The sequence below is a fragment of the Pinus tabuliformis genome, chromosome 5_2, assembly GCF_031772625.1.
Source record: "Pinus tabuliformis cultivar Carrire ecotype Pingquan chromosome 5_2, CPIR1, whole genome shotgun sequence".
Classification (NCBI taxonomy): Eukaryota; Viridiplantae; Streptophyta; class Pinopsida; order Pinales; family Pinaceae; genus Pinus; species Pinus tabuliformis.
The window spans coordinates 948,706,517-948,722,805 of NC_142306.1; the positions used below are offsets into that span (position 1 = coordinate 948,706,517).

General features: G+C 40.0%; 1 protein-coding gene across 1 annotated transcript in view; it reads right to left on the bottom strand.

Moving 5' to 3' along the window:
- Positions 1–16,289, bottom strand: part of LOC149162402 (1-acyl-sn-glycerol-3-phosphate acyltransferase 2-like) — a 297,961-nt gene that overhangs the window by 65,049 nt on the left and 216,623 nt on the right. The window contains exons 6-10 of the mRNA XM_089437250.1: positions 9,827–9,904; positions 9,571–9,729; positions 8,631–8,756; positions 8,344–8,436; positions 8,009–8,095 (exon numbers count right to left, since the gene is read on the bottom strand). Of these exons, the coding sequence (XP_089293376.1) occupies positions 8,009–8,095; positions 8,344–8,436; positions 8,631–8,756; positions 9,571–9,729; positions 9,827–9,904 (543 nt within the window). The remainder of the gene's footprint in view (positions 1–8,008; positions 8,096–8,343; positions 8,437–8,630; positions 8,757–9,570; positions 9,730–9,826; positions 9,905–16,289) is intronic.

Below are 16,289 nucleotides of genomic sequence, written 5' to 3' on the forward strand. Positions count from 1 at the left end.
GGGTCAAGATAGGTTGGATAGGGCATCCAATTACGTCATCTGGAAGGCAAGAATGTCGTTCCTTCTAGATGAGCATGCCCTCAAGACATACGTCGACAATGTGGTGGTTGTCCCTGCAGATGCAGATCTATTGAAGAAGTACCGAGCTGAAATGGCAAAGGAAAAAAGAATGATCCTCGACGGAGTGAAGGATCATGTGGTCTGTCACATCACTATCAGAGGGACTGCTAACAAGATGTGGGACACATTGTTTACGTTATATCAGGGATCTTCCGAGCAGTGAAAGATGTACTTGGAGCAAAAGTTGAGATCTGCTCAGATGCAGAAGGGGGAGCGTATGGATCTGTTCCTCACAAAGCTTAAGGAGACCCGTGATGAATTGTCTATTGCGGGGCATACACCTCAAGATTCAGAGTTGGTTACACTGGCCCTCAATTTTATCTCAGATGAGTGGAAAGTCTTTGTCCAGAGTATCCTGGGCAGAGCAGCCTTGCTGAATTGGGATGAGATGTGGGCAGCTCTAAAACAAGAGGAGCTGAGGAGAGACTTAGTCAAGGTTAAACTTGACGGAAGTAGCAACAGTGGGTCGAAGCCCAAGGAGGAGGAGGATAATGCAGCCCTTGCATCGAAGGGACAGCAGGAGCAGCAAAGTCGTAAGAAGGATGTCTCAAAGATCAAGTGTTCCAGGTGTGGTGAGATGGATCACTACGCTACTTAGTGTCCTCTCAAGAAGAAGGACAAGGATGAGAAGTACGATTAGAAGGCTGCGCCCACGAAGATCAAGGAAGAGGAGTTCGCCATGACAGCCGAGAGTTGATTTGGAGTTGTAGCTCAAAAGAGCTACAGATGTGCAAAATCCTTGAGGAGCCAACCTCTTGGATCAATTCCTTGCTACGAGAGCCCAGATCAGAGGTAGCAGGATGGACTAGTGTCAGATGGTGCCAAGGAGTGTCGAAGAGACAGTTGCAATGGCTAGAAGTGCCAAAGACTAAACAACGAAGAGCAAAGTTAGCAGCAGTGCAGATGGCACAGAGCAGAGGTCAGCATCAGCGCAATAGATTCAGAGGGTGAGTGCAGAGACTGGTAGCAGTCAGGCTCCAGCATTCACGTGGTATCATACTGAACACAATTAGTTTAGTAATTTTGGATGTTTTTCTGTTGCTGATAAAGTAGCATCAACAGTTTGCACTACAGTGGCAGTGCTAGCAGCAGCACAGATGTAGCACTTGAGAGTGAGTTATAGTATGGATGCAGTGTTGACAGTGGCAGTGTCAGCAGCAGTACAGTTGCAGCAACAACGCAGTAGTTGGCAGACAGCATGTCAAACATCAGCAGCGCAGAGGACAACGCTTCAAACTCAGAGTGGTATGCAGCAGCGTATATTGCTAGAGCACATTCCTCGCTAAGAGGGAGTGTTGATTTGGGATAGCATCAGATGTGCTCTAGGCCTCAAATTTTGTAGGGAGGCTTGGGCACATGTATTCTAAAGAACCGAGAAAGCGTTTTGGGAAATTCCACCCAAAAACAATTTTATTAAAATAATTAATATTTTTTAATGGGCCCCTAAGTCTAAACTTAGGAAATTAAAAATATTAATGGGTATTAATCTAATTGTGGGTGTAACTTCTAGAAGAAGACGAGGATCAAGCTAAAAATTGATTAGCTTTTAATCTGGATCATTGAACGTCAACGAGAAGATTATTTAAGGAAGCTTGTGGGTCATTTGGAAAACACACTGCGAGATCAAGAGATCGAATTTCTGAAGTGATAAGTTCTCAGGAGGAAATTCTGATCGAGGAGATTTCTCGTAGTTGAGGGGTAGGGATAGTTGGGTTGTAGTATCTTCTCTGGAACCCCGAATACTCAGCAAAGAGGCAGAGAAGCACAAGTGGAGGCAGCGCAGACCCAAGAAGGACTGATGTTGGGCAAGGAGGGCCCACGCAAAGCCAAAAGGGCCAGCGCAGAGGCAAAGTTGTCTTCCAGCAAAAGTCCAAAACTTGTCGGGGAGTTGTCGGATCAGGCGGGAGGGTTGACGTCAGAGCTCCAGGAGGCAAGGAGACTCAGCGGAGAGCTGACACAGAGCCTTAGAGAACTCCACGTAGGCCCACACAGTTACTGTGAAGGGGCAGCGCAGTTGCAGCCGGGGATAGTTAGTTCAGCTACCGAATCAGCCAAGATTTAGTTGGTAAAGTGAGGTAATATCACTAAGTTTTCTGCTAGTGTCTTTTTCTCTGTAACTGGATTGTCATAAGAGCATCCAGAGTTGTAATTAGAAGTTAGAACTACTGCTTAATAATAATAAACTCTCAAAACTGTTGCACCAGTTTTCCCGCATTGGGTTTTTCCAGGGACATTTGTCCAAAAATTATGGTTTCATTTGTGTTGTATTTTCTTTCTTGCTCAGTCTCTTGTTTCCACATATAATTCAATTAAGTAAAGGCTGCAGTGTATGTATTACGATATTTGCAGTAGGAAACTGCAAGTAATTTGTTTAAAGGAATTTAACAAATAGGAGTAATATCATCAGTTGCTGCAGTAAGGATTCGGGTTGTGGATTTTTCACATGCCATGACATCACGGCGAAACTAAAAGCACTATCACTGTTGCTGCCAGCTTCATTGAACAGTACCTTGTGGAAATTTATTTTTTTCCATATTCCATGTCCGAAAGAGATATTCATATGAAACATATGCATCTCAAAAGGATAATTCAATAGCTCCAAGCAAAAATGCACGCAACAATTTGAATGCAGCCTTGAAGAAATCCATTGGAGGGTTTCATATGCCCAAATGACCATAAGGAAGGAACACACAGAAACAGAGACAAAAATGCCCAAGTTACAAGATCTATTCTTGGAGTGATGTTGATTCATGAAAATTTATTGGGCATACACCTGCTTTGTTTGAGATTCTACAACCAATGGTCAACTGGTCCTAAAAAATGTCAACCCTCAAAGCAAAAGATAAATCTAATCTAAATCAACAGTTGAATATTCGAGGTAAAACATCAGCATTGGTATTAAGATTCATAAAAGCAGGGTACAGTTGGCAAAGTATTTGAAAGCATGAAATCAGCAGTTGGGTAATCAAGCTCCATTTTAAAGGGATTAGCAGGAGATTTTATTCACCATTCTCAGGTAAAGGATTGATCAACAATCAAGCATGTAGTTCAGATTTTGGGGAATGAAAGCAGTCATACACAGATGACAGATGATCCTAAAAACCAGTGACAGTTCCAGCTCCCAGATTATAGCAATGTGACTCATCATCCTTTCCAGAGAAGCAGCAGAGAACTCGTATAACAATTTCATAGATGCTTTGGTCAATGTTTACAATGTCAAGTTGAAATTCAGATAGCTAGAATAATAGGAATTAAATTTATATTTTGTAAATTATTTTATGGAGATATTGTAATATTTGATAGTTAATTCTCCCAGCTATTGTGGATCTGGAAACTTTATGTAATTTTCCAATATAATATATCAGAAAAAAAAAAGGAAAAATGGTTGGATTCTAAACAAAAGAGGTATTTTTGCTGTGTGTTTATCAAATTACCTAATTTTTACAAGTACCAAGATGACTAGAATATTATGATCAATGATACAGTGATTCTTGTGATGGTGTACTCAGTCAGTGTTTCTTTAGTGACAGTTTTCCTCTCTATGTGATGCCCATTTATGGTTTGTCTTCTGATGTTTAAATAAGGTATATGACAGAATTCATTATTTTAATGCTCTGGTTCATATATTTTAAACATCTGCACTCTTTCTTCTAAAGCTTGCAGGATTCATGTTTCATGCCCTGCTGTAGTGGATTGTTATCTCTTTATTCTACTACCATCCAAATGATGTTTTGATAGGTCTATAGTTTGTCATCTACCCTGCCTCTGTCCATCTTGATTCATACAGTCAATGTCTTGGTAATTGCATTTAAAACGTGATTTGTTGACCCCATTGCCCAATGGATTAATTGATTCATCCCAACCAAACCCTATTTCCAACCCAACCCTACTGAAGATCTAGCCATTGTTTAAAAACACAGCCAACTGTTAACCTTGGTGATTAGGTTGTCAGAGAGACCCCTCTCTGGATTGAAGGGGCTAGCCTTCAATCTACCAGATTGGTGCAAAGGTTACCTTAGGAAGTCTTCTGTTGCAGCCAAGAAAACCTTCTAAGTGATAACACCTCTTGTGCAATTATTTTTTCCTTCTCTTGGATGTCAAAGGCTTGAGCGAAAATCTCTTGGAGGAAACGAATTGGTCATTAAGGAAATCTCCATTGTAAAGTTCGCCATAATCATTGTAAATATTTCTTATTTGCATTCTTGATATCTTAAGGAAGGGTACTGGCTCTTGAAGCTCTATTTTTGTAAACCCTCCTCAAGATCCAAAACCCTCACTTCTCCCTAAGAGGTTTCACCTATATTAATAAAAAGAGAATATTCTTCTTGGAGGGAGCTTGGGGTTTTTCCCCTTTGTATCTCGTCTCCTCACTAGGTAGGAGGATCCCTTGGATGATTGCTTCTTGTTTTGCATTTAGCTAGTTTCCTTGCTTACTTTGCATTGTTAGCTTAGTTTAGTTCTTGCTCAGTACATAATCTAATTGCTAGATCTAATCTCTAATTTCATTTTTGCAAGTAGTTTTAATCACTCATCATTGATTTAGACTAACTCGCTTTTGCTTCATTAAGTAGTTTCATTTTCTACTTGATCTAATTTGCATTTTTCAGTAGTTTCTTGATCTAATTCGTATTTGCTTCATTGCTTGATTTTCGCTTGATTCATTGATCATTAGTATAAAGTTAATCTCACATTGATATCATAATTTGTGCTCAATTTACTAATCGCTAATTTGATCATTAAAGTGGAATGGTATTTCTCTATTGATATTCTTAAGATATTTCACATTTGAAACATCTCACTTTAATTTCCAATTGCATTTGAAGCAATTGTATTAACTTAGCATCTCAATTACATTTTTTGGGTCTCTAAAATTTACCTCCAAGCATAAGCTTGGTTGATCGACATTTAAGAAACTTCCTCAATTATCATTCAATCTCCCTAGATTTGAGTTTGGATGAATGGTTAAAAGTTAAAACGCATGACCTCGCTGTTCTCTTGCGTGGCTAGGTCCCTTGTAAGAACAAAGGCATGCAGGTTGTCTTGAAGTTCTGGGTGGATATCATTAATGAAGTCGTTGGTTCCTCATCCTAGCCTTCTTGCAACTACCTATGAGTCCTTACCAAGCTGAAGGAATTGCAGGGAAGTCAAACTTTAGACTAGGCATATAATAAAATTTACCAAGAACACTTAACTTCACACACTCACATATAACTTCGTTTTATTTTGCACATATTTGGTTATTGTACAATTTGGATTGCGAGCTTATCATTTACTTGCAAGCATCTCATTTAATATTCTTGTACTTGTTTATTTCGTTTTCATGCTCATGCTAATTGTTCTTTAAATGTTATATCATATTTGAGCATCTTTTTTCTAAGTACAAGCTTTATTCTCTTGCAAGCTCTATTTAAATCTTGTTTCTCATATCTCTAATATGTATATAATCTATTGTGGTTTTGATCCAATAACACTTCCTTTGCAACTTTCCATCTTTGCAACTTGTAACTTGAAAAAGGCTATAGTTCATTTCAAGTATCATAATTTCATTTTGAGCATATATTTCTTGCAAGTATATTTGGCACTGGTCTAATCATAACTTGTCTTGCAAGATATCTTGTTGAATATAATTGATTTATTTACATTTGTTGACGTTTATATGCTCATAAACATTTATACTTGCTAATTAATTTCTTTACTTTTCAAGTTATATTTCAAGTCTGCCTAGTTAATTTATTAATTATCTCCTAGACCTTGTTAACATTAGCAAGTTTTCCTTTAGAATTTTCCTTACGGACCACCCCCCCTTGTCTTAGCTACGAGAGAGGCTAAACAGAGAGAGTTGGGATCAGGTGACAACCCCTTCTTTGAGCGTTGCCACAAAGCACACACCTTGTGGGGTTGAGGATTTTTCCCACATTTCTGGGAGTGCAATTTCGTGGACAGCAGTACCTAGGGAGGAAACTTTTTTTTCAAAACAAAAAAACAGCTTGGCTTTCATTACTTAAAACAAAAGGAGGTTACATTGTAGCTTAATTCAGAAAGTCTCTCAGCAGAGAGGACAAAATGATCCCTCATTTAACATATCACGCCAAAGAAAAACAAAGATCACAAAAAAAACAGAGATCACAGCGTCAGAAACCATGACTAAACGACAAAGGGAGCTACAGATCTTAATCACAAAACGTAGACTAATATAACTACCAGAACCTGGAAACAGATGCTTCTATGCGCTTCATTTATGTGACAGCCAAAACCGAAATAAAAGTCAGCCAAAATGGAGATGTAAAGGCTACCCCTGCCTCTAAAACATGAAACTGTCAGAGCAACAAGGCACACCATGAACAGGAGTCGAGTAACTGATGACACCCGAGCGTGCCAGATGGCCTCTTTTGGAAAGGAGGTCGGCCTCACTATTCTATTCCCAATAGATGTGGGTGAAGGAAATGTGACTAAATGAAGCCACCAAGCCCAAATTTGGGTCATCCAGTGGAAGAGAGAGGGAACCCCAAAATTAGAGACCCTGAGCCCACTCAATCACAGATTTAGAATCCCAGCAATCACAATCTCTTCAATTTCCATCCATTTGGCACATTGTAAGACACCCCATAGTGCAAGCATTTCCGCTCTACTATTAGTTCCAGGCCCCCCAGACCAGCTAAAACAATAGGATTGACCCTGCTGCAGAACAGTGTAGGCACCACATCCACATTCCCCGTCAGATCAAGCTCTGTCAAAAAAACCTATTGGCTTTGTTGACCCAATTTCTTTGTAGATACGATTTTTCCCTACTCCTTAGGCCTCCTAGGCCTTATCTCCTAAAAGAAGGCCAATATCTTCAGCCCTGTTTGCCTCACATCTGGAGGGGATTGGTCAAATATTTTTTCATTATGACACATCCAAATCCCCCGGCATAGGTAGAAAGGGAGAGTACTATATTCTTTGAGATCCGTCATCCATTGAGAAAGACATGCATCAATTGAGGAGCAGTCCAGAACAAACTAAATCTTGAAGAATCTTAATACCTCCTGCCAGGTAGATGCAGTAAATGGGTGATACAAGAAGAGGTGAATTGTTACTTCATTTGCTCCGCCACATAATGAGCACATACCAGGCCCTCAAAACCTCTTTTTGTGAGGTTCTCCTAAGTAAGAATCTTATTGTGGAATACCAGCCACATAAAACATTTTAGCTTAAGGGGAACCTCCCATTTCCACATTTTTGTCACGACTCACCCAAGAACCACCATTAGGGAGCCTACGTCCCTGAGAGATGTAATTATAGTTTCCTTTGCCGATATTTGCCCATCTATCATGCACCCACCCCAGGTAAGAACATCTTCCTCCTCAGACAGCTTAATGCCTGCATTGGACAGCTTATGCCTAAATCGCTACTACTTTGCCTCATGGGCCACCAGCAGCCCTAAATCATTAGCATGCGACCATCTAGGAACTGAGAGCAAGGTAGTATGCTGGCAGGAAAGCTGACTCATGAAGTGTAAGCCTGTGTGGTACCTAAGGGAGATAATTAATGTAATGTGGCCATAATCATGGAATAAGGCCCACTGGATAGTCGGTGGGTAAAAAGTAGGCCCACTAGACTTGTGAAGTAGCTGGCATAAACCCCCGATAATGCTCATGAGAGAATCATAGTATTGTATATGCTGGAGATTGTATGAGTGGAGTGATTTCTTCCATGAGTATTTCTTGTTGTTACCCTACCTAGAGGGTCTTCTCTATATTCTTGTGTTCATTTCTAGCAGTCATGCTTAAAATATTAAACAGACTAAAAGGTAGTTCAGTAAGTCATGATTTCTTGTCAAAATGACATACAAAAGAAACCATTTAATAGCTTGACAGATAGGCAAAAGATGCAGTAAATCTTATGTTACCAGTAGTGGCTTCAGAGGCCGTTGTATGGGTTGATGGAGATGCTCTCCAAATGTGTTGTCACTTTGGTGTTTATCTAACAGACCATCCTGCTCATCAACACCAATAACCATGGATATTAGGTTGCACCAATGCTAGTCAGAAACTAGCTGAAGTTATGGAATACATGCTAAAGTCCAACAAGATTAACAAATATTATTGTATTACTGTTTTCCCTCTCTTTTGGGGTTTAAGAAATTCATTTCAATGTGGCCTTTAGTAAGTACGTTTCTGCTTTTCATTACTTTGACAACATTTCCAGCCATATACATGTATTAGGGAAGTTTGTCTAACGCACCTTAGAAACAAATGTGTCTTTGCACCACTGTGCCACTCCATCGTCCGTATCAGGCAAATCAGTCATGCAATGTCGCTTGATATGGACATGCAACTGCCCAAGAAATACAGTTCATGAAGGATGATTAACACATAAAGGGAAACACCATGAAATATTACATTACATATGGAGTACGGATACCTCGGACCATATAAAAAAGATAGCCATAAATTAATAGCATGTTTGAAACATGACAGCATATAGAACATCTCATAAAATGTAATACGTTGAAGTGTAGAATATCCTACCACCGATGGTTGACGTTTCAAAAGCCGCAGCATTGTTGGAGAAGGCTCATCTTTAGGAACTGCAACAGTAACATCATATATGGCTGGAACAAATGAGCGCAAGTTGCTAACAGCTGCAACAAAACCCTGAATCAAAAAGAAAACACCATTTACACAATAGTACCAAGTCAGTCCACTTATACATAATGTCAAAAACATAAAATGTCTAGTATCTTTCAGATAAATGGAAAACAAAATGGTATTCTGATTTTCAGACAACCATAAAGGCACAAGCATACACTAAACAGTGAAACCTTAAGGGCAGATGAAAATGTCTCAAGCCAGGTATTATAGCAGATATTAGAATTCAATATGCATCCCTGTCCAATAGTTTTTCGGAAGCACAGGGAAAGTTTGTGAAGATGAACCACAAACATGCAGCTAAGCCTTGAATTCGTTTCATTAAGAATTCATGCCAGGTAAATTAAATACACCCTACCATGGAAGGAACCACATTTGGTTTCAAAAAAATCATTCATCCATGGCTATCAGAAAGTAACAAGCAGATAAATTATCATAGTACACGTTATGGGATCAAATAGTTAGAAAGATGAACCTTAGAACCTCGATAAAAGGAAGTTTGTATTGGTGTGGACAGTAGTATGTAAAACAATGGACTTATATTCCAATATATGATATCAATTTTGGAAATGAAACTATCCACTGCAGACCAAGGGGAAAGCAATGTGACTGAAAGATAAGCATGCAGTTCAATCACTGATTTCAGAAGAAATTCACACCAGCTAAAACAGAAATAATCTACCACGAAAGAAATTAGATACAGGTTATAGGAGAAGCAGCATACAACCATAGTATTTACAAGTGGCAATCACCAAAAGTGCACATTATCACATTAGAGACTCGTGGACTGAACTTTGAAATTTAAAAGCAAGACACCTGCCTTGGTGCGAGGAATCAAAACATTCCGTGGCACTGGCAAGCCCACAGATGCCGCATACTCCTGAGCTGCAAGCAACTTAGCTTTGGTGAAGCGTGTGCCCTCTACAAAAAGTGCCAGCCAAAATGGTCGAGGGAAATCTCTCAACTTCTTTAACCCTGACTGTGATTCCACATTACATTTGATTAGCTCCAGTCAATAGTGCACCTTGAACAAGTCTGCCACCTAATGTCATTTCTTAAACAAATTCAATAAATACCTTCAATGTGGCCTCATCCTTGGCCCAATTTCTCTCAAGGAATACATACTCTGAAAACCACATAGACCATCCCATTACCTGCATACATTAAACATGGAATAAGGAAACAATGATAAAGTGGAAAATGAAAATGTTAGAAACTTTTTTCACAGATATACTTCTTATAAACCCATTCCAAGTCATGTAAACCAAAAATATCAAAGATGGAAAGAGTGCAAATAAAAACTTATAAGTCTTCCTGAATGCAGAACGTTGTAAAATATACAAACTTGTAACCTCATTCGCCATTAGTAAATCTGAGTGCTGCACAAGTATACATACCCACACTTTCATTACACACTCCATATGTGGGTGTCATTTTGGGGATGCGGGGTATGCAGCTACAGCAGCAGTATGCCTGAAGATTTACATTTGGTCCTTCATAAGTGCCTGCTTGGAAAACTAATTTCTTGAAGGTTGTTACAATGATGTTGATTGTGTCATCCTGGTGAGCTAACTCAAGTGATCGAGAGCTTTAAGCTTCATGCATGAAGTGTCAAAGTCAATCTCCTTGGCTGGATGCCTTTGTTGCATGCCTCACTCAATGTCCCTATCGGGTTAGACATCATAATCATGCAATGGATTTACACTAGGGACTATCCACGAAATGCAGGTAACTGTTCAGCATTTCCCCACAAGGTTTTTCTTGGAAAAGAAATGTTGTTTGTGTTTTAATCTGTGTTTTGAAAGATGGCCTGCCAGCCAAGGACTGGCCATGGGACAATGGAAGTTTTCTGCCATGGGCCAGCAAGATTTGAACTCTCTGATACCATACTTGGGACATACATTGCGGTAGTCACAGATTACCATAGGTGCTCATAAGAAAAGGAACAAGCCGGTATTTGCCAGAATTGATGATAACTTATAAGTTATAATTAATCACAACACGTGCATATACCCAACATAAGAGACACTAACTAATAGACATGAGTATGCTAAAGGACACAACCTTGCATCACCATTATTAGAATAATATAATTAAGGTATATTAAGGGGGGCAACAGCACATGAGGATTCATTCAAGTAACTTTCAAATATCCACGTATGCATCATCTAAAATGCCTATATTAATATCTCTTTTAATGATGTTGGGAGGATTGGTAAAAAGAAATGAAGGTATATAGTAGAAGATTATCTAGGTCCTGCTGCGGCAAAATCTCACAGGCTTTGGAGAGGGACACCCTACAAGGCTATCACTAGACCAAGTGACAACAATGGGTAATGGCCCACTCTCACCACAACCAAAGTCCCTGCTCTTTATGGACTTTCACCAATGGGAGGGGTCCCGATATAAGGTCACCTATGTTGGATATTCCAAGTATAAAGGGATGGGATGACCAATAGGCTTCCAAGGGAAAGGCTCAACTTAAGTACAAGATTCCAATCACCAAACAAAAGCAATTCACTTTCCCTAAAGAGGCTGAATTTGTGAGACACAAGACCTAGGGCTTTATTAGTAGGTTGAGAGTCGGGATAGCCAAAGGTCAAGGTAAGGAGAAAGGGTATCCCACAACGTATTTCTACAAGGACAAGGCACATAAACTCTCAGAAATCCCCCAAGTTGAAGCTCAAACCAAACTAGGGTTCACCTTAGGGCAAAGGAAAATATGGATGAAATTGAAGTGAATGCCCACAAAAAGTAGTGATTTTGTGGCAACCACTATCCTCTAAATGTTTAGACTCACTAGCACCAAAAATTCCTCTTCCCTAGGAATTCACAACAAGCCCTAGCTTGGCCACTTGGCCTTAAATGGGGCCAAATTAGGTAAAAAGCAAGAAAGAGAAAATTTATAGATAAAAGGTTGAGTTGATCACCAACAAGAAAGGCCAGTGCCTAGTCCTAGCCTCTAGGGTCAATGTAGTCTATGGGTTCTTAAAATTGATTTGATCTTGCGAAGGAGTAAGGATGTTTTGATACCCTAGCATCAAAACCCTAACTATCACTTTTGTGAGGGATCAAACTTCACACTTGGGAAGCTAACACAAAATCACCTAGGGAATTTTCATTCACATATCATACTATGAGTAATGCATGCAATAATATGACCTAATTACCATTCAATTGATATTCAACAAAATTAGGGCACAAAATTTACACTAGATCACATATTTATTCCATACATTAGCCATGACATCAAAATTTTGCAATAAACATGGCACTTACAAGACAATATGCAATGTACAATCCAATTCTTGATCCAAAGTGACTTCCCCAAAGACAAGAACAAATGCTCAAGAAAAATTTCGTTCCATGGATCACATCTTTCCACTAGAAAAAGAGGCTGAAATCTTTAAAGATGCCAAATTCACAAGTCCAAGTCATGATGATTTACAATATGATCCTCTCCTCCATTTATATGAGGCATAAGGTCTAATTAGCCTAAAAGGCCCTAAATCTCAAGTTAAATTGCAATAGAACCTTGGGTTACAAGCCAACCCACTAACTCAGACCAAAAATCAAGTGATTAACCCATGCTAACAACATCAATGTGTTGAGCTCTAATAGGCATGCATTGGTGCTTCTAGGTGCCAAATTTGATGTAAACGCATCTAAAATTCATCCTTTGAGGGTTAGCCCTCAAATCTCTGTCAATGGCTCAATGTGGTCCCACAATCTAGTTTGTGCACCATGGGATGGTTCTCATGGGCCTCCAAATGGTCATAGTGCCAGTCTCTGCTCCAACGTTGAGGGCTTCCAAGGTGGTGCTAGCCCTCCCATGTCTCAAGGGTTTAGACCATCCTCATTTGTGCCCTGGATCAAATGCCATCCCTCTCAAAGTGATAAGGCCGGTGTGGGGCATGTTGGATCCAAGTGCATCATCCCAAAAGTAATCATGCAAGGCAAAGTGCCAGAATGCTTTGGGTGCTAGAAGCGCCCAAGGGTGTGTGATGCTTTGTTGTTGCTTGGAGTCCCATGGCTCTCAACGCTTCACCTGTGGGTGTCAATATGCTTCTCAAATGGCTTGGGCACTTGTGGGTAAGATGCCCAACGCCTGGGCTGCAGAACCACCTAACAATTACAACATCAAGTCTAGTGAAGACAACCAATCATCAAGTACAATAATCATTTTTACATCTAAGTGGACCAAGCTTGAATGTAAAGGGCTATTTAGTACTTCAAAATAAAGCTTCCCTTCGAAAATTGAGGCTTTGAGCTCATAATGGTGTTTCCTCCCTAGGTAGGAGTGGCTAAAGGACAACTCTATTAGGTGTTTCCAGCCCCTAAGGGGAAGTAACATTTCCTCGGTCCACCATTCAGTTGATAGGTGTTATGTGAATAATGATGGTACGAAGGGGAGAAGACTTCATGGCCAAGTGCCATGATCAAAGAGACCAGCATGAAGGGGATCCACATCTTGAGTGTATAGATGTGAGGAGGGATCAATCATGGACGCCTGACTTACCAACTCGGCCTTTGTTTTTCCACCCCTCTTGTGCACCTTTTTCTTTAGCTTGATTTTTTCTTTGTATTACTGCTTGTAGCTCAAATCGTTAGAGCGTGCTTTCTACGATGTATAGTAGTTGTATTACCCCTTAATGATGAGACAACTCATTTCCCATTGGCATTGAGACATGCAAGGGTTCCTTTTATGATGAATAGAAGCAACATGTGCTCAAGAACTGGGTGATGGCTATAATGAGTGAGGTAGAGCTCATGCTAGGATTTTTCTCATGTGTTAATGTGTATGTCCCAAGCATATTTTTCTTTTTGATATTCTTCCTATTATTTTTCTTGTGGCCACTGTTGATTTAGGGTAGCATCGGATGTGCTCTAAGCCTCAAATTTTGTAGGGAGGCTTGGGCACATGTATTCCAAAGAATCCAGAAAGTGTTTTGGAAAATTCCACCCAAAAACAATTTTATTAAAATAATTAATATTTTTCAATGGGAACCTAAGTCTAAACTTAGGTAATTAAAAATATTAATGGATACTAATCTAATTGTGGGTGTAACTTTTAGAAGAAGATGAGGATCAAGCTAAAATAATCTTACCCATTAATTAGCTTTTAATTTGGGCCATTGAATGTCAACAAGAAGATTATTTAAGGGAGCTTGAGGGTCATTTGGAAAACACACCAAGAGATCAAGAAATTGAATTTCTGAAGTGAGAAGTTCCTAGGAGGAAATTATGATCGAGTAGATTTCTTGCAGTTGAGGGGTAGGGATAGTTGGGTTGGAGTATCTTCTCTAGAGCCCAGGATACGCAGCAAAGAGAGGCAAAGACACCAAAGGGGTTGACACTAAGCCAAAAAAGCTCACGCAGAGCTTGACGTTGAGCCAGAAGTGCTCACGTAGAGGCAGCTCAGTCACCCACGCAGAACTCTGAGTTTTGCAGAGGAGTTGACATTTCTGAGCCAGCAAGGCTACAAACTAGTCCAGAAGACAAGACGTTTCCCAATTGAGCTGACGCAGAGCCTCAGAGAGCTCCATGCAGGCCCACACAATGACTGCGCAGGGGCAGCGTAGTTGTAGCCGAGGACAGTTGATTCAGTTGCTGGAACAGTCAGGATTTGCCAGGTAGAGTGTAATCTCACAATTCCTCTCTGCTAGTTGTATTTCTCTATAACAAGATTGTCGGGAGGGCATCCAAAGTTGTATTCAAAAACTACTGCTTAATAATATAAAACCCTCAAAGCTGCTGCACCGGTTTTCCTGCATTGGGTTTTTCTGGGGACATTTGTCCAAAAATAACGATGTCCATTGTGTTTTATTTTCCTTCTTGCTCAGTCTCTTGTTTCCATTTAATATTTAATTAAGTGAAGGTTGCAGTGTATGTATTACGATATTTATCGTAGGAAACAACAAGTAATTTGTTTAAATGAATTTAACAAATAGGAGTAATATCATTAGTTGCTACAGTAGGGATTCCAGTTGAGGAATTTTCACATGGTATCAGAGCTGCAGGTGAAGCAAGAAGAACAGAGCCAGTGGATCCAACGCTGACCAGAAGAGGGAGATCGAAAAGTTGCAGGAGCCAGCCGTTTGAAATCCCATAGGATTTGTGCAGTTCCTAGCTGGAGGGCTGAAATTTCGAGGCAGTCTCTCTCCGAGTGAGTCGACGAAGAGAAAACAGTTTGAATGTTTTTGCTTAGACAGAAGGAGCAGCGTTGAAGCCTCAGCGTAAGGAGAATTGGTGGGACACAAATTTTTCTACAAGTAGTTTGTTGGGCAAAAAATAGTTAGAAGAAAGGGGAGAAGCATTACTGAGGGGATTTCTTCCTCAAAGAATTGTTAGTTTTTGATAGCATCGGAAGTGCTTTAGCCTTGAAAATTGGTGGAGAGGCTAAGGCACATGAGTTCTAAAGAACCCAGAACCGTTTGGTGAAATTCCACCCGGATTGTATTTTATTAAAATAATTAATATTTTTAATGGAGTTCCTAAGTCTAAAATTAGGGAAACTAAAATATTAATTCGTATTAATCAAAATATGGGTGAGAATGATCTAGAAGGCGGATCAAGTCATGTTTTAATCTTAATCGTTGATTAGAGACTTAATCTCGGCCGTTGAAGACTCAACAGGAAAAGTATAAAAAGGAGGCTTGGGGTTCATTTGGAAATACACGCAGAGAGATTGAGGAAATCGATTTTCTGAGGTGAGAAGTTCTCAAGAGGAAAATCGATTGGGGAGATCTTGCAGCTGAGAGGCAGTGAGAATCCAGAAGGAGGACTTTCCGGAGAATACTAACAGAGAGGCAAAGAGAGCTTGCAAAGAGGCAACGCAGTAGTCGGAAGAGCTCACAATGGACCAGTTTGGGCCCACGTAGTACTGATGCAAAGCCAAAAGGGCCAACGCAGAGCCGAAAAGTTGCCTATCACGCAGAATCGAGAACTGTCGGGAACTGTCAAAACTGTCGGGAACTGTGGGAACTGTCGGGAGCTCTTACACAGAGGGCAGAGAAGGTGACGCTGAGCCGGCGCAGAAATAGTCGGGGTTAGCCAGTCTTGTGCCGAATTAGCCAGAATTCTGCTGGATGAAGTGAGGTAAAACTCATTCAGATATATTTTCTTTGTAAAGGATTGCTAGATGAGCATCTTAGATTTGTATTCAAATATTTCTACTGCATAATAATAAACCCTCAGAGTTGTTACACCGGTTTTCCCGCAATGGGTTTTTCCGGGGACTATTGTGTCCAAAAACAAGTGTCCTATGTATCTTGTTCTTTGCTCTAGTTTATGTTTCATGAGATCAAATATTTAATTAGTGTACGCTGCAGAAGTAATTTGCTTCAGTATTCAGAAGAATAAATTGATTAATGTATATTAAAATCAAGTGAAGTAGATTTAGATTTGTTGCAGTGGGGGTTCCTTCAAGTCTAGGAATTTTCACAAGAATTCCTAGCCAAGGAATTTGAATTCTCTAGAGTTGAGCAGCAGCAAGGGGCAGCAGTTTTACTAGCTCCAGCAGGGAGTGCATAGGCTAGT